This window comes from Rana temporaria, chromosome 1 (assembly GCF_905171775.1).
Source record: "Rana temporaria chromosome 1, aRanTem1.1, whole genome shotgun sequence".
NCBI classification, from domain to species: domain Eukaryota; kingdom Metazoa; phylum Chordata; class Amphibia; order Anura; family Ranidae; genus Rana; species Rana temporaria.
In genome coordinates this window covers 533,668,318-533,687,527 of record NC_053489.1, presented here as the reverse complement: position 1 = coordinate 533,687,527, position 19,210 = coordinate 533,668,318, and the positions used below count along the sequence as shown (strand labels likewise).

At 42.2% G+C, this 19,210-nt stretch overlaps 1 protein-coding gene across 1 annotated transcript in view; it reads right to left on the bottom strand.

Annotated features, from left to right (window-relative positions):
• Positions 1-16,322: 16,322 nt before the first annotated feature.
• LOC120920312 (WAP four-disulfide core domain protein 3-like) overlaps positions 16,323-19,210 on the bottom strand; it is a 39,363-nt gene continuing 36,475 nt past the window's right edge. The window contains exon 5 of the mRNA XM_040332323.1: positions 16,323-16,544. Within this exon, the coding sequence (XP_040188257.1) occupies positions 16,519-16,544 (26 nt within the window). The 3' untranslated portion in view covers positions 16,323-16,518. The remainder of the gene's footprint in view (positions 16,545-19,210) is intronic.

Below are 19,210 nucleotides of genomic sequence, written 5' to 3'. Positions count from 1 at the left end.
ACTGTCAAGGTGTCACACATAATGTTTATGCAGCTGGACCATAGCTGCAAAATGGGTACATTTTTCCCATCAGGGTCAATCTGCCATTGCAACCCAAACTTTGTGGTACATTCTGGTAATCAGGCGCTGGCAAGATGCCACACAAGTTGTTTCTGCAGCTGTTCCCCATTTGAAAAATGTTGGTATTTTTTCTGCAGATAAAATTCTGCATTGGCCCTCAGTTTTGCAGTATATTTTGCGGGTCAGAGTACAGTTCCATCCACTAGTGAAACATCTACCTTTGTACACAGTGGGTTGAGGAACCAGTCCGTGTTTAATCCCAACAAAGGGATGCACCATCACATAGAAATGTTTAGAAATCAGGTGCAAGATGAAGTACGTGACCTGCAAATTGTTAAATCTTTCTCTAATTCGCAAATTTGGCAAGGGATCAAATGACTAGAGGATAATAAACAGATAGTTGTCAGACCAGCTGACACAGGGGGAGGTTTAGTGATACTCACTCTTAAGAATTACTATACGGAAATGCAGAAACAACTTGATGATGACAGTACATATCAGCTAATGAAAGGAGACCCTACAACACGATTAAAAGGGATCTTGCAAAACTGGGTAGATGAAGGAGTGGGAAAACAAATTCTTAATTCCAAAAAAGTGAATTCATAGTTTTACATGCCCCAAAGGTGTCAGTCATGTACACGGTGCCAAAATCCACAAAAATAAAGAAAAGCCTCCAGGAAGGCTTTTTACTAGCAATCATTGATTTAATACGGGGAGGAGCTAGTAATTAGTTAGGTATGGGGGACCTAATAGATTTATTTTAATTTTGGTATTTGTCTTCCAAACACCAACAGCCATGGTGCATGGGAACACTAATAGTTATAAATATATTTAATAATTTAGCACACTGTATACAATTTAGAGACCCAATACATAGAGGGGTTATAATAAGGCATAATACAGTATGTGCATTTCCCCAATAGGAGATCATGAAAATATTTTTTTTTATGTATTTTTGGGGTATATTTATTATAGCAAAAAGTAAAAAATATTACCTTTTTCTTCAAAATTGTCTCTCTATTTTTGTTTATAGCAAAAAAAAAAACGCATAGGTGATCAAGTACCACCAAAATAATGCAGTGCCGAATCGCAAAAAGTGACCCGGTCATTTGGCAGCCAAATCAATGTGGTCTAAAGAGATATTGTAAAAATACGACGTATGAGGTGTGTTGCATTATACTTCTATATTATTCAAAAAAATATACACTTCACATTGTTTTCCTCCCCAAAGTGGTTTACCAATGAGACTTACAGGAAATTGTAGAAATTACACATATGTTGTTCATAGCATGTTACTTTTTATATATATATATATATATATATATATATATATATATATACACACACTGTACATTTAAATGTGGATTTAGGGGATAAAAAGCAATATTTTCAAAATGCAGCCTACTCTAACTGCTTCAATGCTGACTATGGAGTCTGTACAATATTTTTTACAATACTATAATTTTAATTTCCTGATAAATTATGCCTTGTTACACCCTATAATATTACAGCATAATACAAGTCCTTACACGATTTGTCTGGCTGTTGCCTTTAACATTATGCACTCTATTTTATTTAATAAAATAACTTTGTCTCTCATTCTTTAATTGCAGCCTAGCAAAACTGATTACACGATGTGAAAGTCTGTTCAATATTTTGGGTGTTGTCTCTCTGACATAGTAATCTGTAATTTTCACTTCACAATAATTGCATTGTCTCTCCCTCTTGCATTGTAAGCAAAAGTTATTATTTTTTTCTCCATAAAAGCTGCCTCAACTCTCTTTCTTAATTACAGTTCCATCAAAGAACAAGAAAACAATCTATACCAGACCCTTATGTGAGTATGCAGTCTGGGAGGTCAAAAAATGAGCATCCCCCCAGAACCATATTAGTCCATATGCCTTTAACGTGCAGAGGTTACCTTTCCAAAAAGGTCCCCTTGGCAAGCACTGTCTCCTTGTTGATGAGGACAAGGACCTCTTCCCCACAGCTCTATCCCAATGGTTGTGTAGGTCTGCATGCTGGGAGGCATATCACAAGCCCATCTTTAAAAATAATGGGACCCCCAGTTGCTGGCCCCACCCCAGAAAGTTCACCTACTTGTTCACACTTCTCGACAAGTCCTTTATTAAAAAAATTAAATCAACAAGTAAATCCATTGCAGATCATGTCAGTCAGCAATGCGGATAATCATAAACCAGTGCTGCAAACCGTCCGTATTTTTACGGACAGTCTGTAAAAACGGGCACTTTTTCTCCCCGTTCGTAAATGTCCGTGGTTGCGGGAATGTGCCAGTAAAAATAGACGAGATCAGTTTGGCTTGGAACTGTGCATGGAGATTGAAGGCAGGGGATGATTGGAGGAAGGGGGTGATGGTGGCTGCGGTGGCACAGCAGAGGGGGGTGGAGGCAGGGGGCAATGGAGGCAGGGGGTGTTAGTGGCAGGGGGTGATTGGGGGCAGGGGGTGTTGGTGGCACTGCAGAGGGGGAGGGTGGCATCGCAGAGGGTGGAGATGGAGACAGGAGTTGTTGGTGGCACCGCAGAGGGGGATGGAGGCAGGGGACGATGGAGGCAGGGGGTGATTGGAGGCAGGGGGACTGGGGGTGATTGGAGGCAGGGGGACTGGGGGTGATTGGAGGCAGGGGGACTGGGGGTGATTGGAGGCAGAGGGAGATTGGAGGCAGAGGGAGATTGGAGGCAGGGGGAGATTGTGGCACCGCAGAGGGGGGTGAAGGCAGGGGGTGTTGGTGGCAGAGGGGGATGGAGGCAGGGGGTGATGTGACTAAATAATTTGCCCTTACTATTATTTTTTACCTCAATATCTACCTTAAATCACATTGCTATTTGCCTAGCGTACTTGTTTGTAGCCTAAATACTGAAATGTGCACCTAAAAATGTAATTTAGTAACTTTTGTGAAATGCCAGTAAAAACGTGGCTGCGCCAGTAAATTTCGGGTGTCGTGCCAGTAAATTTCAATCTGGTAGGTTGGCAAGATTGTCATAAACCATAATGAACAATTCCTGCTGACCCACTGAAAGAAAAAACCTGCCAGTCCAGTGACACACACGATCTTGTTGCTCACTTGCCATGAATGACAGCTCTATATCTCCTTAGAAATCATATCCATATTTGGTCTATGATGTCACCCAGGATACACCACTCCCTTGTTTACATTCTGCTGCAAAGACTGGAGGCAGTCATTGCATAAATGAAGGACGAGATCAAATGTGACGTCCAGTTGGTGTGTTTTACATAACTTGCCCCACTGGTCCACCCTGGCAAGAAACCCTCCCCATGTTGAGGGCATGATGATGTAACATCTGATGAAATGCATTGAGCAGAGTATGCAATCTGATGTCATCGCGCACGGGGGCTAAGCTGCATGTCTCTCTGTACATACCATGTTGCTGTTTATTTTTGTAAGTATTATGAGTTTGTAGGCCACCTCCCCCCAACTGTAACTGATTCCCCAGTTACTACTAAAATAAACAAAAGTCCACACCATTTTGGCAAAAATATTTGTCCGCAGCACCTTTATTGGATTAACATATAAACATAAGAATGTATTTTCATTTATTGTCAAATAATAACGTTATCATAACTTTAATGCACACAAAATTATTAAACATCCCAGTTATCAGAACTCAAGCAGCAAGTCACCAACTGATAAAAGGTGCATACAACTAGGGAGGGAGGGAGGCAGTTCTTCCACTGCTGTTCCAGTCCAGGGGGGAAAAGAAAATTGCCCACAGCAGCTTCTCTTTGTAGACAAATCCAGACTTCCAGAAATTCCCAATAATCCTATTGGATCTTCTGGACCTGTAATTATAATTTTTAAGAGACAGTAACCAAAATCCTGCCTAACCTTAACCAATACATTTAACAAACCTGACACAAACAGTAGTTGTGCTGGCCACAATCTCACGCAGGTGGGCCCTAAATGTGTGCCCCCTTTTTCATTCCATTAATACATTTGGATTATTTTTATGGTATGTGGGCATTGTTTTCTCTTTAATATGGTTATACTTTAAATCATTGCTCTGGAGTCCATGAGTAGTGAATGAGTTTGTTGGTGGAGCTTGTTTTTGGGGAAGTGAATTATACCTGTAATTAGGGGTTTTATCCTCTGGTAAGGGGTTTATAATCTGTGTTGGTGAAGTACTGTAGAATATCACCTGGCTGCCTTTATATACAGTGGTTTTGGAATAAATGATTAATGAGAGGCCATCTCTTAAATATGAGTATACTACTGGGTATCCAATAAGAATTCTTTTGTATTTAATGGGTGCATTTTTATCATTTGTTGAATTATTTTACCACTCTTCTACTATTTGGAACATATGGGTGCTTTTCTCAATTTTCACCACTGGATGTTGCTATTTAAGAAATAGTACTAAATTGAATATGCAGTATTTCATAATTATAATCTATGGGATTGTTTATATATACTTTGTTGGTACTTTTAGATTGTGAGGACTTGCCCAACTCCATACCATGGCTTGTATGGTTGTCTTTTATTATATTTTTTATGTTGTTTTTTTTTTGCCTTGCTGGCTTTTATATATACCCTACTCTCCATAGACTTGGGGCCAGATTCACGTAGCTTAGCGCTCGATCTACGTGAATTAAGATCCGCTCCCGCAAGTTTAGGAGGCAAGTGGCTAATTCACAAACCACTTACCTCCAAACTTGCGACGGCGGATCCTAAATCCCCCAGCGGAATTCAAATTCCGCGGCTAGGGGAGTGTCATATTTAAATCAGGCGCGTTCCCGCGCCGATTTAAATATGCATGCGTCGTCCGGGGAATTTCCCGGCGTGCATTGATCCCACTGACGTCAATAGGACGTCAGTGGTTGCGACGTGAGCGGGACTTGCGACGTGCGTGTTCGTGAATCGGCATATGCAAACGACGTAGGAAATTTCAAATTCGACGCGGGAACGCCGGCTATACTTAACATTGGCTGCGCCTGATGAAAGCAGGGGTAAGTATACGACGGAAAACCGCTACGGAAACGACGTAAAAACAATGCGACTGGTCCGCGTACGTTCGTGAATTTGCGTATCTCGCTGATTTACATATTATTTATCGTAAATCAGCGGGAACGCCCCCGGCGCCATTTTTAAATTTAAAAAAAGATCCGACAGTGTAACACAGTGTAACACTGTCGGATCTAGCCCTATCTATGCGTATCTGATTCTATGAATCAGGCGCATAGATAGGACCAGTTTACGTCAGAGATACGATGGTGTATCTGTAGATACACCGTCGTATCTCTTTGTGAATCTGGCCCTTGGTCTCCAATATGGCACCTATATTGAAGACAGCAGCTAGTATTGTTGCTAAGTTTATTGTTGAGATGGAATAATGGTCTCAGGGAAAATGGTACATGGCATCTATAACAATTATATAAGCTTACTGAGCATTATACGCGCCCTTATTCTTTTAAAGCAGCCGCATAGGCGTTGAGAAATGTTTAAAGGGATAGAGCATAATGACGCCATTGGGCTATCCTGCTGGTGTATGGAGGTAGGAGTCTGAGGCGTTTTTAAACTACATGTGATTGACTGCCACAAAGTGCTTGATGTTTTCCACTGTTTTCTTGGTACACTCTATTTTTGAGTAGTTTTATTTTGTTTAATAAAATGTGATCCTTATTTTAACTTTATTACACTATGTGGATTTTTCTCTTTGCCTTGAATGAGACTGGTTCTGCCCCTTACTATATGGGAGAAGCTTGTGGATCATTGCAGAGGCATCTGCTTAATCCGTGGTCAACTACTTTATTTAACCTTCAGTGAATGGGAAAGGGGGTGATTGCCCCAATAAAATCAAATAGGTCCATGTTTCCAGGTAAGAGCGGAGAGTGAATGGTAGTGGGACCCTCTCCTTATGATGACACAGTAATGGATCACTGAATCATTGCTCAAGTTCCACCTTATTTTCACTGGGTATAGCAGAATTTGTAATCCTTGATCTTCTGATTGCTCTTTAGGAAAGTAAATACAACAGACTAGATCTATATAGATACTTTTCTAAAGTGGACAGAAAGTAGTTATCTGAATTGTTACCTGTATTTGCTATTTCAACACCAATGAAACCTTACATGTAATACAGTTGCAGACTGATTTGTATTTAATAAGGAAAGGTAAAATTTGGTCACATGGCAGAGCATCATTCCATTAAACTTTTCTTTGCTATATTGTGATGTAGTAGTCTGTATTCCTTGCAAGAGTAACTTACATTTTAACAGCCTAATTATAGAGTCAATGAAGCAAGAATATTAATTTTTGATAAGTTTAACTGAAATATTTAGCTGAATAATTTAGCTGAAATAATTAGTTCCACTTGAACGTTTACACTTGAATTACTTTACATTAAAAAGATAATTTAATGTCTAAAATCCTTCTTTTTCTGGAGGGTTTACTTAACAGAACAATCCTCAAATCTTATTATTTTGGGAGTTTATTGCAGGTGAAGCAATGACCTGTCATTTGAAGTGGTACTTGTATGGTATAGAACTAGTTTATCACAGTCACTTTATGATAATCTTCATTACTTGAGGATGGCAATTTGAAGGGGTTGTAAAGGTTAATTTTTTTTTTTTAAATAAAAAACACAGAGTGGCACTGATCCTCCTGTTCTGTGGTCCCACGGCGGCTCCTCCCCGCAATAGCTAACACCCTCTGGGAAGCTCTCTTCCGAGGGGGTTACCCTGCGGGCGCACTCCCGTGTCATACACTCGGCATACATAGTGAGTGTATGACTCAGCCCTGCCCCCCGGTGGCTGCGTCATTCGATTTGATTGACAGCAGCGAGAGCCAATGGAGAAGAGGACACCGGAGAATGCGCAGAGCAGGTGAATGGGCTCAGGAAAGTAAAACGGTGGGACTGGGGGTGTTTGCCAGGTGTTTTTTCATCTTAATGCATAGGGTGCATTAAGGTAAAAAAAAACACAAACCTTTACAACCCCTTTAAGTTATTTTTTGGCATTATATATTTCTAGGAATTTTCAGTATGATTTTTCTATTAGTGTAAGTTTGTACTGGCTCAAGAACCTCCTTCTTTGAAGACCCCTGCACCCTTTAAAAATGTTAAGTCAGACACAAATGAGGAAAATGCAGTCCCAAAAGTGAAGAGAAAAGAAGTTCTGTGATAGCATCCGCACTGTCACAGTTAAATGTATGATCCTGTGACAGTCACCTGCACCATAGGCAACATTTAAAAAAAATGTTTTAAGGATTAATACACTGTGGCAAGTCTTTTACGTTTTCGGGACCATCTGTGACATTGATACCTGGATGGTGATGGGGTGGGTATTACCGCGCTTACCACAAGAGTGGGGGGGAAGGGAAAAGGAAGGGGTATAGCTGCTGCACTAAATAGTGTATCAAACCAGGAACAAATGAAGAATAAAGGGGTAGTGCTGCGCTGTGAATAGGGAGTGGGATAACGTGCAGAGGAAGTGTAGCCAATCCTTATATATGGAAAAAAATGGAAAAAATGGAAAATATAGTCTGGCTACTAATCATGAGTAGCAATAATAAAAAATGATACTGGTATACTATACAAATAAATATCATCAAAATAAACGTGCTACAATGCAGCCAAAGCTAGCTGAAGAAATGTGAAATACAGAGTGACAGTGCTGGTGTCATATAGTGAAATAAATAATAACAAACGTACTGATACACAATAAAGTGTACAGCGTGCGAAGCACACCAGTGACTGTAATAAACTAGGTTAAATGTCCATGCAGCAGATAACTATAAACATAGCAGCAGGCAATATCCAAAATAAAAGTGCTGGTGTAGATGCCAAAGTGACGTGAAAAAAGGGGTTGATTTCCGGTGTTTTTTTCAGAGTAAGTGAGGATGTCCCCTTACCTTACTGCTGTAAGGTAACAGCATAAAAACTCAGGTACACTTTTCTGGTCTTGTCCACATAAGGTGTCATCAAAATGGACTGTAATTGGAAAAAATAGATCCCTCTCGGTAGTCACGTCCAAACAGTGACAGTGACTCGCACCCAGGGAGATGAAAGTGCCAATAGTGCAGTATCGTTTTAAAATTGGGTTTATTCAAACAAAATAATACACTAGGTACTCACATTGTTGTGATAAAAACAGGCATATAAAAACAGGGCGTTCGCCAACGTCACCTCCGGTACCTCTTGGTGGACTCTATGTAATACTCTTACGCGTATTCGTCACTTCTCGTAACTTCTTCAGGAGTAATTAGAGGGAAAATAAGGGTACTGTTATATAGGGTGACCTATTAGTGGGACTGGAAGTGGGGCAGTGAGCTACTTCCGAAAAAACGGGAAGTAGGGCAGCGGCCATTTTGTTGTGGCCTAATAGGTGAAGTAAACAATTGGGCTTCCATTAAGGGGGTATTAGGGCATTAAACCGCGGGGTGCACTCAGCGCACCCTCTTTATCAAAAGCCAAAGAAGAAAAACCATAAACCATAAGATTATAGTCTGATCCTGTGTCTCTCACTTGTGAGAGTTTCACAGGAAGTTGGATGGCGGCCATTTTGCTGTAGCCTCAGTGACAAGTCTTAGTAGCGTCTGCTGTGAGGGTGGGTACCTGGATGGTAGTTTCACATGCCCAAAGAGGCTCCTGGGAAGTTTAAAGGCCCTGGCTGGGTTTAGAGCCAAAAGTGTCACTGACCTTCTCTGATAGAAGTTACGTGCAATCTGGTAAGTGACCATTTTGTCTATGGTGGTGGTCACTGTCATGGGATCATACATTTAACGGTGACGGATGATGCTATCGCAGAACTTTTTTTTCACTTCATTTTTGGGTCTGCATTTTCCCTTTTAGGCCCCGTACACACGACCAAACATGTATGCTGAAACTGGTCCGCGGGCCAGTTTCAGCATACATGTTCGGTCGTGTGTGGGCGCGAGCGGGCTGAATTCCAGCAAACATTTGCCCGCCAGGCCTTTTCCCAGCAGACAAATATTCCTGGACGTGTTTTAAAACCGTCCGCTGGAATCCTGCCCGCTCGGACATGTACGGTCGTCAGTACAGACCTACCGTACATGTCCAGGCGCCCGCCGTCCCTCGCATGCGTCGAATGACTTCGACGCATGCGTGGAAGCCTTTAAATGGCAGGCCCGCCCACGTCTCCGCGTCATCGCCGCGTCATCGTCGCGGCGACGACGCGGACACGCCCTGCGTATTGTTTACGCGCGGACTTCTGTACGATGGTGTGTACAACCATCGTACAGAAGCCCTCTGGCAGACATGTACGGTGAAAACGGTCCGACGGACCGCTTTCACCGTACATGTTTGTTCGTGTGTACCCGGCCTTAGTGTCTGACTCAACACTTCTTAGCACAACTCTGTGTATGAATCTTTTGCTTTGGGACTGTACTATATCTCAGGGTAGAGTTTGTGGCTGTTTTTTGATGGTATATACTATTTAGCACATTAGCACAGTTTTATATGTTTTTTGTTTTCTTTAAAAATGTGTATACATAATTTTTACCAGGTATTTTTGGACTGGTCTAGTGACATCGCAGGTCCTTATTGCTAAAGCAACACTTGAGTGGTTTAAGGGGAAACATGTAAATGTGTTGGAATGGCCTAGTCAAAGCCCAGACCTCAATTCAATAGAAAATCTGTGGTCAGACCTAAAGTTTGCTGTTCACAAGCGCAAACCATCCAACTTGAAGGAGCTGGAGCAGTTTTGCAAGGAGGAATGGGCAAAAATCCCAATGGTAAGATGTGGCAAGCTTATAAAGACTTATCCAAAGCGACTTGGAGCTGTGATAGCCGCAAAAGGTGGCTCTACAAAGTATTGACTTTAGGGGGGTGAATAGTTATGCACATTTACATTTTCTGTTATTTTGTCCTATTTGTTGTTTGCTTCACAATAAAAAAAAAAAATAATCTTCAAAGTTGTGGGCATGTTCTGTAAATTAAATGATGCAAATCCTCAAACAATCCATTTTAATTCCAGGTTGTGAGGCAACAAAACACAAAAAATGCCAAGGGGTGTGAATACATTTGCAAGGCACTGTATGTGGACAGGTAAACAACATCAGAGGGATGGTCCGTGGATTGTCTGATATGAGCTGCTAGATCTTGCAATTCTTATATTTTTTTTTACACACAGCCATACATTTCTTTGCATTTGCCAAAAAAGCTTCTTGCATGTTACCTTTAGACTTCCTTTAATTATGCGTATTTCATTTTTATACGTGAATAAATATCTGGACATGAAGAAATATTTTTTATCGGAAGTGCCTGTGACATTTTCTCAGTAATTGAATATGATGTACACAAAACTAAGATACATTTTTACATCTTACAATTTTTCCAAATCTCTACTCAAGCTCTGTATTTGGGCTGATGCGTCTAAAAATGGATAGTGATAAAATTGTTCAGGTTATTTAGAAGAAGTGTGATAACGGAGCTCTTGAATACTATTCCTGATATGGCAGATTAGCAGCGTTGTGTTGCTTTGCCTAAGGGGAGCATTCAAATACATCTATGTCGCCAAATTCTGTCCGCTTGATCGAAAAGTACGGTATGTTCTTTTTTTTTTTAAGTCTTAGCACAAGCTTTTACTGCATTTTATAGATATTTTAAGTCAAATATATATATTAAAAAAAGTATGAAAAGAAAAAAAAAATCAATAATAAAACATTCCTTTTCATGGCCCTCTTTTGTATATACACAGTCTAGCAGAACCCAGACTTAGAAAGCATGTCAACAGGTTGATATGTCATAGGTCAATTTGCATGGATTAGCTAGATTCACATAGAGTTAGGACGGCGTATCAGTAGATACGCCGACCTAACTCGGAATCTGCGTCGACCTAAGTTTAAGTGTATTCTCAAACAGAGATACACTTAAACCTATCTAAGATACGACGGCTTGCGCCGTCCTATCTTAGGGTGCAATATTTAGGCTGGCCGCTAGGTGGCGCTTGCGGTCAGCGTAGAATATGTAAATCACTAGATACGCCTATTCACGAACGTACGCCCGGCCAAAGCAAGTACAGATACGCCGTTTACGTAACGCATTATCAGGCCTAAAGATATTCCATCAAATAGTTGGAATAGTAATGTTAAAGTATGGCCGCCGTTCCCGCTTCGAAATTCGAAAATTTTACGTTGTTTGCGTAAGTCGTCCGTGAATAGGGATTTACATAATTTACGTCCACGTCGAAACCAATAGGCCCGCGCGGCGTACGTTGCCGCAATGCACACTGGGTTATGTAGGTGGACGGCGCATGTGCCTTTCCAAAAAAACGTCAATCACGTCAGGTCAAGCCCCATTAACATAAAACACGCCCCCTCAGCTAAATTTGAATTAGGCGCCATTACGTCCGCCCGATTTATGCTACGCTGCCGTAACTTAGCAGGCAAGTACTTTGTGAATCATGTACTTGCCTCGCTAACTTACGGCGGCGTAGTGTAAACACGATACGCTACGCCGCCGCAACGTTAGGACGCCCTACATGAATCTAGCTATACGTCAATAAAGCTCAGGCCATGCATGCACTGAACTAGAAAGATTTTAACCACTTAAGCACCAGATCATTTTGTTGCTAAATGACTGGGCCACTTTTTGCGATTTGGCACTGCATCGCTTAAACTGACAATTGCGCGGTCGTGCGACGTGTCTCCCAAACAAAATTGAGGTCCTTTTTTTCCCACAAATAGAGCTTTCTTTTGGTGGTATTTGATCACCTCTGTGTTTTTTTATTTTTTGCGCTATAAACAAACATAGAGCGAAATTTTTTAGAAAAATTCTATATTTTTTACTTTTTGCTATAATAAATATCCCCAAAAAATATTTTCCTCAGTTTATGCCGATACGAATTCTTCTAATTATTATTTTTTTTTTAAATTGCAATAAGCGTTTTTTTTTTTTTTACTACTAATGGCGGTGATCAGCGACTTTTATCATGACTACTACTTTTATCATGACTACTACTTTTATCAAGCAACATTATGGTGGACACATCGGACACTTTTGACACATTTTTGGGACCATAAAAATGCACTGATTACTGTGAAAATTACACTGGCATTAGAAGGGTTAACCACTAGGTGGCACTGTAGGGGTTAAGTGTGCCCTAGTGAGTGTTTCTTACTGTAGGGGGTGATCACTGTCATTGTCACTAGGTGACAAGATGCTTGTTTACATTAGCATCTCCCCGCTCTATCTCTCCGTGAGACGAAGCTCGCGTGGGTACGCCCGTGCGCCGCCGACAGCGTGCGCGCATGCACAAAAGTGCTTCCTTAAAGGGGACTTATATATACGTCCTTCTGCCCAGGAGTGCCATTGTGTCGACGTATATATGCGTGCGGCGGTCGGGAAGCGGTTAAAGAGACTGTGAAAAGCTAACCAGGGCAGCAGAAATCTCACTGGAGCAACATTTTAGGTAAATGTTTCAGGTAAGTACATTAGCATTCTCTAAATCCAAGAACAGAAAATGTAATATATCTGCATACCTATCCTTAGGCCCCATACACACGGGAGTATTTATCCGCGGATACGGTCCAGCGGACCGTTTCTGCGGATAAATCCTCTCGAGGATTTCAGCAGATTTCTATGCGATGGCGTGTACTCACCATCGCATTGAAATCCGCGCCGAAATCCTCTGGCGATGACGTGTCGCGCCGTCGCCGCGATTATGACGCGGCGACGTGCGCGACGCTGTCATATAAGGAATTCCACGCATGCGTTGAATCATTGCGACGCATGCGGGGGATCCCTTCGGACGGATGGATTCGGTGAGTCTGTACAGACCAGCGGATCCATCCGTTGGGATGGATTCCAGCAGATGGATTTGTTCTGCATGTCAGCGAATATCCGATATGCTGGAATCCATCCCAAGGGAGATATATCCGCGGATAAAGATCCGTTGGCGTGTACACACCATAGGATCTATCCGCTGAAACCCATTTGCTGGGATTTATCTGCGGATGGATTCTATGGTGTGTATGGGGCCTTAGTTGTGGTGGCTGCATTAGATTTGCAGGCTTCTATCTTTTTTTCATTTAGTTATCCTGTTTGTAAGGCACTACATATGTTCTAAGATGAAAATGTATTTTCACTCTACTGTATCTATGGAGGGGCAGTGTTGTCACACAAGTACAGGAGGTATATTAGGACTAGAGAACATATCCCCATTTCCTCATCTCTATAACATAGGAGGATAATAGTGCTTGAGATAACACAGTGCTTGAATACCCAGGATAGAACTGGATGTAATAATAAACAAAATGGTACATTTAACAGACCAAAAAGAAACAAATAAGATAATTGTTTGCGTTTGCATACCCTTTATATTCACTACCTGTTGTGTCTATGCAACACGGAATGAAAGAAAACCTACCCATAGGAATATACCTATTTTTTATTAAAAATAAACCTTTGGTTTTAGATTTTGGCTACAATATACTTTAATAAAATGCCAATTATGTGGTTCTGTTTGAACTGATTCTTATGAATAAATGTTTTCCAGGGTTTAACAACTGTTACACAGGTAATTAAAGTGGTTGTTTTTATTTTTATTTTGTATTTTTTCTTTTTTTCAACCTTAATGCATTCTCTGCATTAAGGTAAATAAACGTCAGTATGCAGCTCCCCCCAGCCCCCTGCATACTTACCTGAGCCTGGTCTTGATCCAGCGATGTGCATGAGAGTAGAGGCCCTCTCAGTTCTCTCCCTCCACATTGGTCCCATTACTCACAATCATGCAATGCTCTGTGTGTCTATTGGCACACAGACCCAGCTCAGGAGCGAGCATGCACAAGTGCCTCCATAGCAAGAGGCTTCCTGTAGGGGTACTCGGCAGGGGGAGGAGCCAGGAGCACCATCCATGGCTGCTCTGTGCAAAACCACTGCACAGAGTAGGTAAGTATAACATGTTTGTTTTTGTGTATTTTTTTAATTTTAAAAGTTTTTTCAGAAAAGTTCAAACCAGGTTTTCTCCAACAGTAACTACAGTTATTGAATTGCTTAAATCACAAACCAAATAACTCAGAATACAAGTGGGTAAACTTTATTCATTCCTTTTTTGAATATGATTCACAACCAAAGCAAAATATGTTTTACATATTTAATGTACTGTACATATATTTTACAGAGCAGGAGTACCATTTTGTATTACATAGTAATGTTCATTCAACCAGTATTTAACATTTTAACTCTGAACACATATGTAATTGTGACATCTAAACAAGTCTTTAGCATCTCTTAAGATGGGTAATATTCCATTATTTTATAGCAAGGTATTTTCAGTTTAGGTATAAATGCTTTGCTGTTGCTAGTTTGCTAGTAGGGTAGCACAGATATATTTTGTAACAAGGAATGGTAAAAAGACAAGCAAAATGATGCAATCCTAAATCCTTGCTGTGATAAATGTTTGTTATTAGTATGAATTTTTTAATATACTGTATACTGTCTACAACAGGGATCTCAAACTGGTGGGCCCCCAGCTGTTGCGGAACTACAAGCCCCATCATGCCTCAGACTGTGGGAGTCATGCTTGTGAGGCCCCGTACACACGACCGAGTTTCTCGGCAGAATTCAGCCAGAAACTCGATCGGAGCCGTATTCTGCCGAGAAACCCGGTCGTGTGTACACTTTTGGCCGAGGAAACCGACGAGGATCTCGTCGGGCCAAATAGAGAACATGTTCTCTATTTCCTCATTAGTCAATGAGGAAACTTGGCTCGCCGAGATCCTAGGCGGCTTCACAAGGAACTCGACGAGCAAAACGATGTGTTTTGCCCGTCGAGTTTCTCGGACGTGTGTACGGGGCCTGACTGTCAGCCTTGCAATGCCTCTTGGAACTTGTAGTTTTGCAACAACAGGAGGTCCGCCAGTTTGAGACCCCTGGTCTACAATAGTGGCTAGTGAACCACACTAGAAATGTGCCTGGCTGAATTCACCACCAACACATGATAATGTTGCTACGTAAATATATGTATTTTTTTTTCTATATCGATCAAAGCTGCTGCATGCAAAATACTATAATACCATAATATACCAAAATACCATAATAGTGTTTTGGTTCAGATTGAAAATATGGTAGGCATAAAAAACTAGATTGTACTGACCTAGTATAGAACTGATACTTTATTGAGAATTCTCAAGCTGACTTACACTGATGAAAAGGATGGGAAACAGATGTGTCAAAATCCAAGCAGTTATAGAGAAACCAATTTAAAGGCACTGCAATTGGCTTTGCTGGCTTGCCAAGTGTCAGGGCTAGGTGAGACAAACAAGCCCAACTGGTGATAATGGGGCAGTTTAGATCAACTCTTCTTGCTCAGATTTGGATATGTCTCTTTTTCAGACACTATTCATTTGTCTCAGCATCCCTTATTCTTAGTAAAGTAGAAGGACTATGCCAGATTGGCCTGTCAAATCTCGTTTTACACTTCTCTTAGTTTCTCTGCTTTTTCAAAAACATTCCTTATGCAAGATCTATCACAGATAACACATGGATTATTGGTTGTTGGTTTGCTAAGCCTACTGTTCTCCATTACCTAAAGCATAGGGGGCCAGATTCACAGCAGTAATACGCCGGCGTATCTACTGATACGCCGGCGTATTTTCAAATTTGCCGCGTCGTATCTTGATTTGGAATCCTCAAACCAAGATACGACGGCTTTTGGCATAGATCCGACAGGCGTACGGCTTCGTACGCCTTCGGATCGTAGGTGTAATTCTCCGGCGGCCGCTGGGTGGAGTTCGCGTCGTTTTCCAGCGTCGGGTATGCTAATTAGCTGTTTATGGAGATCCACGAAGGTACGCGCGTTCGTCGCATTCTCTTACGTCATTTTTTTCTGTCGCAAAGTTACGAGTCCTCTTTAGGTGGTGTAAAATTACACCATCCATGTTAAAGTATGGCCGTCGTTCCCGCGTCGAATTTTAATTTTTTTTTTTTTTGCGTAAGACGTCCGGGAATACGAAACGACGTAACGCACGTCGCCGTTCAAAAAATACGTTGGCGCGCCGTAATTTCGCGCAAAGCACGGCCGGAAATTTCCTAACGGAGCATGCGCAGAACGTTCGGCACGGGAACGTGCCTAATTTAAATGGTACACGCCCCATTTGAATTAGGCGGGCTTGCGCTGGACGGCTTTACGCTGCGCCGCCGCAAGTTTACACGCAAGTGCTTTGTGAATCAAGCACTTGCGGCGGAGTAACGTAAAGGGGATACGTTACACCGCCGCAATTGTTCGTGAATCTGGCCCAGAGTTTCTGCCCCATATATTGCTATTAGCACCTTTATGTTTTATTCTCAAGGCATACTGCCTTGGCATGCACCACATTCTCTTGTCTTCCATCATTTGTGTTTTACTAAGAATAAATTGTACAGTGTAATAAAAATATTTTTTCAGTGGATCATAATTAACAATACAATTGAAGACACATAAATTAAAACAGTAGCAATCCCTTAATTGTGGTATCTTCTTATTTAATTTAATGGAACAGCATGTGTCACTGGAATGAAAAATAAAAATATTTTATTTATTACAGGTATTTTTATAGTTACAGACAACTTACACAGTGCTTTACATTTGTACATTTATGTCAGTCCATGTCCACTAGGAGCTTACAATCCAGGTTCCCTGCCTCACAAGCATACATACACATACTCAGTGGCGGCTCCAGCTTCCATATTTAGGGGGAGCACATGGGGGGACAGGGACAAATGTAAGGGCGCCAACTATAAAATGCAATTTTATAAATATATATATACTGTATATATGTCCTGGGGCCCTTTATTACGATCATGCAATGGGACCATTTCAAATGTTCTGCAGTGATCCCCCTTCCTACTGTATTGGGGCTTACAAGGGTCGCAGAAAACAAGAAATATGTCAACAAAGCAGTGGGAGAACTACCAGGATTGCAAAGGTTGCACTTGTGACCGGGGGCCCTGGTGTTCTGCCACTGTGGGGTTCCCCAGCCTCCTCTTGCTGTCCTGCCCCTGCTATTAACAGCGCTGGTCTGGCATCTGTCTCCTTGGCAGCAGCGGCAGTATATTAGGACCTAGTGCTGGTGACATTGTAGGTGCATGCAGGGGAAGGCTGGCACTATTGGTTGTAGAGAGCTGAGCCCCCAGCTGGACACCTATTGTAGCAGCAGTAATACTGTAAAACCTTCTCTGTGGACATGCCGATTGGGATATGATCCAGGTGATGTTCCCAGTCAGATTTAATAAACACAGTAGTTATTAGAATCAAGAGTACAACCACATACATATCCACAGTGTATATATATATATATATATATATATATATATATATAAATATAAATATATATATATATAATCAACCGTATGTGGGCTCCATGCCTGTAAGGTGTGGGCTTTGTTCAATAAAATCACTATCATATTTAACATTAGATTTGACTAGGCGCATCACCTGGATTGCATCCCAATCAGCATTTAAGAGAAGGCTCCACTACTGATAAGAAACCTGCAGGGAGTTCAACTGTCTACAACCATTAGAGATAGGCTCAGGCGTGTTCGAAATTCCATATGCCCGATCCTGCCAGGAAGTTGACACTGCACACGCTAATCACATGCAGTGAGACATTTCCCGATCTGTGCAGCTGCGGACTGGGAAATGTCTCACTGCCTGTGATTAGCTGTGTGCAGTGTGGGCTTCCTGGCGGGATCGGGCATATGGGATTCTGAACACATCAGAGCCCATTTCTAACAACCAATTGTGCTGACCCTCCTGTGCATGACCCCATCAGCCACATAAAGTAACCAGCACTGGGTCCTAATGCGCTGCTTCCGCTGCCGTGGAAACATAGGCCTGCGCTGTCAATAGCCGTGACAGGACAGCAACCCTGGTAGTTCTGCCACTGGTCCACAGTGGGAGGATTTCCCCATTCACCTGGAATGTGTAGATGGGGAAATTGGATCATATTTTTTATTCATTCAACCTAATAGTTGAATGTAAAAGTGATCAATGTATGGTCTGCCTAACAGCTAAGACCAGCCTTAGACAGTTTAAATCTTGGCTGGTTCAGCAGGAACTGGCCAGAGACTTGAACCATTAATGTCAGGCTGAATGTACCGAGTTGATCGATTAAATTGGGTACAATCAGCCTGCCGGATACTCTTATGATTATTGCTAGCGGCTGCTATAGCTGCTAGTGATAATCACAGTTTGTTGGGATAATACAATTGCCCAGTGGAAGGGATTCCCGTGTCAGCACTGCCTGTGTTGATGAGGTAATCAAATTTCTTTCCTGCACTCTGTGGTTATGTGGCTATGGGCTGCCTAACTAGAACTGAAAGTTTGTGAAGGTCTGGAAAGAACAGGAGGGAGGGGAGGGAGACAAATGGGGGAGAGAAGGGAGAGGGATGGAGATAGGGACAGTTCAGTGATCACAGTGTACTGCAGTGTACACACTCACCCATGGGTCCGGGCTGGAAACTCAGGCAGGAGATATCATTGTCACACAGAGGAATCTGCAGCTGCTGATTTTTGTATTGCCAGCATTGCTGCATGCTGGGGATAGCAGAGTGGGCAGGATAGGTATACACAGCACACCGGAGGAACAGAGGTCGGAGGAGGAGGAGCAGTATTCCTCTCTGCTCTTCCTTCTATGAGGGGAGGAGGGTGTGCTCACTGGGCTGTGTAAGAGTGTCATAGACACTCGGCTCAGCTGCAGTCACCAGTCTCAAAATTTACAGGCTGATTCTCCTGTCACTAAGATAATGGGAGGCTTGGGCATCCGGGACCCCCCCCCCCCACCTGTAGAGCAGATTGGGTGGCCATGGCTGTGCGAGCGCCGCTCACATCATGCACAATGTCAATGAGGAGAGGGAGGGGGAGAAATCCCCCGCAGGATCTTTCAGGGAGGCTCTCCCTCTCAGGAGAGCCTGTGTCAACTCAGCTGCGGCCTGAGCAAGATGCGGGGCACCCACCATAAATACAAACAAAAAGGCATTTTAATTGGGGGAGCACAGTATAATGTTGGGGGGTCATGGCCCCCTCTGGCCCCCCTAGTGAGGCCACTGCATATACTAGGGTTCATTTTTAGACAGGAGCCAAATAAACCATCAGAATGTCTTTGGAATGTAAGGGGAAACTGGAGTACCTAAATGGAAACTCATGCAAGCACAGGGAGAACATGCAGACTCCATG